The sequence below is a fragment of the Lolium rigidum genome, chromosome 2 (assembly GCF_022539505.1).
Source record: "Lolium rigidum isolate FL_2022 chromosome 2, APGP_CSIRO_Lrig_0.1, whole genome shotgun sequence".
In the NCBI taxonomy this organism is placed as follows: Eukaryota; Viridiplantae; Streptophyta; class Magnoliopsida; order Poales; family Poaceae; genus Lolium; species Lolium rigidum.
Genome location: NC_061509.1, coordinates 210,393,401 through 210,398,056, shown reverse-complemented (window position 1 = coordinate 210,398,056; position 4,656 = coordinate 210,393,401). Strand labels below are relative to the sequence as shown.

The following is a 4,656-nucleotide window of genomic DNA, read 5'->3' as shown; positions in this document are numbered from 1 at the left end:
ATTAGAGGCAAGGTTATGTATATATGCTCACATGCGTAGAGCCATGAAGGGTTCACTTTTTGCCTATGCAGCGCCCGAGGTGTGGGAAAGCTCGAATCGAGTTTCTCATGGGCCACTTTTAGGGTGTGTTTGGTAGCCCGGGTCAATTGAGAATTGCAATCTGCCCTCATACAAGCTGACTCCACCTTGGTTGAGCTCAGATTTTCTTACGTGTTTGTTGGCTCAGGCCAAAGAAGACATGCCGAGTGTGTCTCTTGTTTGGTTGGTTGTGTGTGGTGAGGCTAGCTGAGGGGTTGAAAATTTGCACAAAGCCCCTGCATACCAAAATGAAACACAATCGCATCCCTGTAGATAAAATAAAAAAGGCATCGGATCCCTGTAAACAGAAAACAAAAGCAATCGGGTCCCTAAAAACGCAATCGGGTCCTATAGCTCCGGTGAGGCAACTCCGGCGAGGGAGCTCCTGCGACGCGCGTCGGGCGAGGAAGCTGCGGCGAGGCGCGAACGACCCCGTCTGGGCGAGCTCGGTGGAGGAGCTTGGGGCGGAGGAACCCGCCTGGTCGAGCTCAGTCGAGAAGCTCAGGCGAGGGAGCGACGGCGAGGCAGTTCGGCGAGCCAACTATGGCGACGCGCGTCCGTCGAGGCAACTGCGGTGAGGCGCGGACGAGCCCGTCGAGCTCGGTGGAGGAGCCTGTGGCCCGTATGGTCGAGCTTGGCCGGCGCGTCCGGGAGGAGCAGTTGGCTGACGCGTCGAGGCGTGGAGGAGGGAGTTCGCCGGCGTCCAGGCGTCGAGGAGGAGGAGTTCGCCGACGTCCAGGCTTGGAGGAGGAGCGGTCGGCCGAGGCATGGAGAAGTGGGGGTCAGAGCGAGAGGAGCTGGTGGGGGAAAATGAGGAGAGAAAACGTGGGGGTGGAGGGTCTGGGTGGACGCGCGGGTGCCTGCTACAGTATTTTGCGGGTATGAGCTCAGCCTGGTCGAGTTGTGAAGCTCGATTTGAGCTTCTCAACTCAGTCTGGCTGAGAGCTCGTTTTCGTATCAGATCGGCAGTGCTGAGTTGGACCGAGTCGAGCTAACAAACAACAAATAGTTGGTTGGGCTAGGTTGGGTTGAGAATATCTAGGTTGGACCAAGCTACCAAACACACCCTTAGCTGCTATGGTAAGAACCGTGCTATGCAGGGAAAAAATTTCGTTGTGGGGAACTAAACACGCAAAACTTGGCCTAGTGGAAGCGAGAAATGACCTCGCGAGGAACCAAACTAGCCCTAGGTGTATACACGTGTTGTGGCTTTCTGTTTTAGGGGAATCAACCGTTTGATGGTTACGTGGTGTGTGCTGAGACAATCGATCTGTTGGATTTGGCACCTGACGGCCTTGATTCATTTACTCATCTTCTTCGTTTTTTCATGGTTAAATAATACAGAAATTAGAGCATCTCTAACAGATACTATATAATAGGACACCAAAGAAAATTGCACTATGAACTATACATGAGAAAAACCCAGAACATACCGTGCAGTTTTTGTTTTACAAGATGCCGCGAAATAGGGTATGTTGCTGCACAAAATGATTCAAAATAGGGCAATACTACCGCACAACTACCTCCATAATTGCATACATATATGAAACAAATAATACTCACCCCGTTCCTAAATATAAGCCATATAATTTATGGCACGGAAATTAAGGAACACACATTTGGCTGGAATTAACCCTAGGCAATTGACGTGAGATAATAGAGGACTTTGCGTAAACTAAGGAAAACTAATCAAATCTCTAAAAATATTATCCATACAAGTGGGGCAACGCAATAAACCTTATATTCTGGATTTTTTCTCAATAACTATATGACTTATATGTAGGAACAGAGGGAGTATGAAACTTCATCTCAAATAAATCCAAATAGAACACAAATAGTACTTAACTATTACATCATAATATAAATAGTTCATCAAATGATCCATCAAGTAGCACACGAATCAAAACAAAAACAACATTGAATTCATCGAAACAACAAAATGACTCGGTCTCTGCCTCTATGCCGCCGCACCAGTCGACCCATCAAGTCGTAGATGCCATGGACCTCATTCTTGTCACACTCATTATCAATGATCATGTCATGCATGATCACGCAATCAATCATGATGTGCGAAATGATTTGTTAATCCTAGATTGGGCTTGCAAAGTCCTAAATGCTCGCTCCACATCTTTCCTAACCTCCGCTTGAGCATTACGGAATTGGAGTTCTTTCTTTTCGTGGGGGTTTTGAAGTGGTTTCACAAATGTAACCTACTTTGGATAGACATATGGAACCGGTGGCAAAAAGATATCTCGGGATACATCGGATACTCAACATAGTAGTTGAGCATGAAATTATTATCCGCATCAATATCTTCCAATGATACTCTAATCATCTACTCCCTCCGGTTCATATTAATTGACTCTAATATGGATGTATCTAGACATATTTTAGTTCTAGATACATCCATATTGGAGTCAATTAATATGAATCGGAGGGAGTAACTCCTTTTGGGACTATTTTCTTTTTGTCCTAAGTGATACAAAAGTTAGTTTTTACATCGCCATCATCTGAGACATTATTAATGGGTGGATGGCAATTAAGTTGGATCCAATACTACTGTACCATGTGAAGTTGTGAACACGCAGCTTGCTTGCTGAGCGATGCTCGCTTCATCGTTCTATATAAAATCCAGCTAACGGGAGAAACCAGTCGAAAGCGTACTGCTAGTGCTAGGTTCACTCACAAGTCACAACTCACGAGCCCCGTGCGGGTAGTGCCATAGCACGCTCACACTCCCGAAGGACAAGAACAGAAGGAATGTTGAGCCCTGGCATTTCGGTCAAGAGGCGCCACGGCGGCGTGGGGTTCGCGCTTGGGTGCGGCTGCAAGGACGCCAAGAGCGTGTCCGTTTCCGCCTCGCCGTCGCCGTCCGGCGCTGGTACGTCGACGACGACCGAGACGCGGCGCGGGGGCGCGAGGTCGACGAACCCGTCGGCGTCGACCACGACGGACACGCTGACCTCCGCTTCGTCGTCGTCTTTCGTCTGGGAGGACGCCGTGGCAGAGTTCGGTTGCATCGACGACGGCGGCCCCTTCAAGATGGACAGCTCGGCAGCAGCCACGCAGAGCTTCTCCGGCCTACTGCGCGAGCTCAGCGAGCTGGAGCAGAGCGTCGCGTCGTGGGGCCGGAAGAGCCACCGCGAGAAGAAGCTCTCGCCGCCGCTGCAGGGCCGCGTCGACAAGAAACTCCCGACGCCGCCGCAGGGCCGCGTCGACAAGAAACTCCCGACGCCGCCGCAGGACCGCGTGGACAAGAAACCCTCCACGCCGCCGCGGGAGGCCAGGAAGGTGACCACGAAGAGCGGCGGCGACTCGACCAAGGGCGCTAAAGCCTACCACCGCGCCGGTGACATCGTCCAGGTGTCGGGGCTGGACGGCCGCGTGGAGGTGGGGCTGGACGGCAGCGTGGCGGTGGTGAAGCAGTCGGAGGACCCGCTGGGCGACTTCCGGCAGTCGATGGTGCAGATGATCGTGGAGCACGGGATGGTGGCCGGCGAGGAGCTGCGCGAGATGCTCCGGCGCTTCCTCAACCTCAACGCGCCGCACCACCACGACGTCATCCTCCGCGCGTTCACCGAGATCTGGGACGCCGTGTTCGCCGCCTCCGTTGACGACCCAGTCGTCCTCTCCACCGCAACCGCCACCGTCCCGACCCGCCGCGAGCCGTCTCCTGCAAGGCCGCCCGTGCCGAGGACCCCTCCGCGCCACCACCACTCGCCATCACCATCAGCATGGCGCGTGTAAACGTGCCACGTGATGACGTGAATATACTGCTACTCTTCGATCTTATCATTTGATTTGCCATTCGAGCTAGTTGGCAGGGAAGGTAGCGTTGGATTGGACTTACCACCAGTTTATTCTTGTACGTGAGTGAGTTTGTGATCTGTATACTGTGTGTTCTTCCGTATGTTTTCTCTCCGTTCTTCTTCTCGTACGTACGAGTACAGCTGCAACTCGACCATCCAGCGCGACCTCACGCGTACAACAAGCTGGAGCACGTACTCGTGCCGGCGTCGGCGTCTACCTCGATCAGACCCATGCAGAGTGTCAGCGGATAGATCGGGCGTGCGACGCTTCGGTTGGGAGTGGACCGGTGGGGACTGGAGCTTGGGGGCGAAACGGCAATACGCCATGGACGACAGCCAGTTGTGGTTGGATGGGAACGTGAGAGAGAGAGCGGGCCTGTTCGTCTCGCATGCGCGCCCGCCCGTGCATTGCGGCCGGGGCAACCCGCAGTGCATGGGTCAATACGGCAGCTTAAATTGTCCGTTGCTAGTACGGGGTTCCCGATTTTGTGAGTCCTGCCCATGCCACCTGCTCCTAGCAATGCCAAACCCTCTACTGTGTCAACAGCTAGCATTATGGCCAGTCGTTTTTTAAAATGGAGATAAGGAAGTTCAAATATCAGTATGTTACAGCTCGGTCGATACATATATCAACCACCAAAAAAAAGTAGCAAAAAGCAAAGCATGTAGTAACTATCCATTCTGAAATCAACTAGTATGTCACCAGCCAGCCAGACTCTAGATATTCCGAGCAACCATCAACAGCATGTTGCAACCAATAGTCGTACAC

General features: G+C 52.2%; 1 protein-coding gene across 1 annotated transcript; it reads left to right on the top strand.

Annotated features, from left to right (window-relative positions):
- The first annotated feature begins 2,757 nt into the window (after positions 1 to 2,757).
- LOC124688054 (transcription repressor OFP8-like) lies at positions 2,758 to 3,825 on the top strand. The gene is made up of 2 exons (XM_047221768.1): positions 2,758 to 3,223; positions 3,326 to 3,825. Exons 1-2 carry the CDS (start codon positions 2,839 to 2,841, stop codon positions 3,823 to 3,825), a joined length of 885 nt encoding a protein of 294 aa, XP_047077724.1. The 5' UTR covers positions 2,758 to 2,838.
- Positions 3,826 to 4,656: the final 831 nt, after the last annotated feature.

Bases quoted from the DNA above. Each gene is read 5' to 3' on its own strand.
- LOC124688054 (XM_047221768.1), top strand. From the start codon at position 2,839: ATGTTGAGCCCTGGCATTTCGGTCAAGAGGCGCCACGGCGGCGTGGGG. The intron at 3,224-3,325 runs AGAAGAAGCTCT...CGCCGCAGGACC, and splicing joins GGGCCGGAAGAGCCACCGCG to GCGTGGACAAGAAACCCTCC.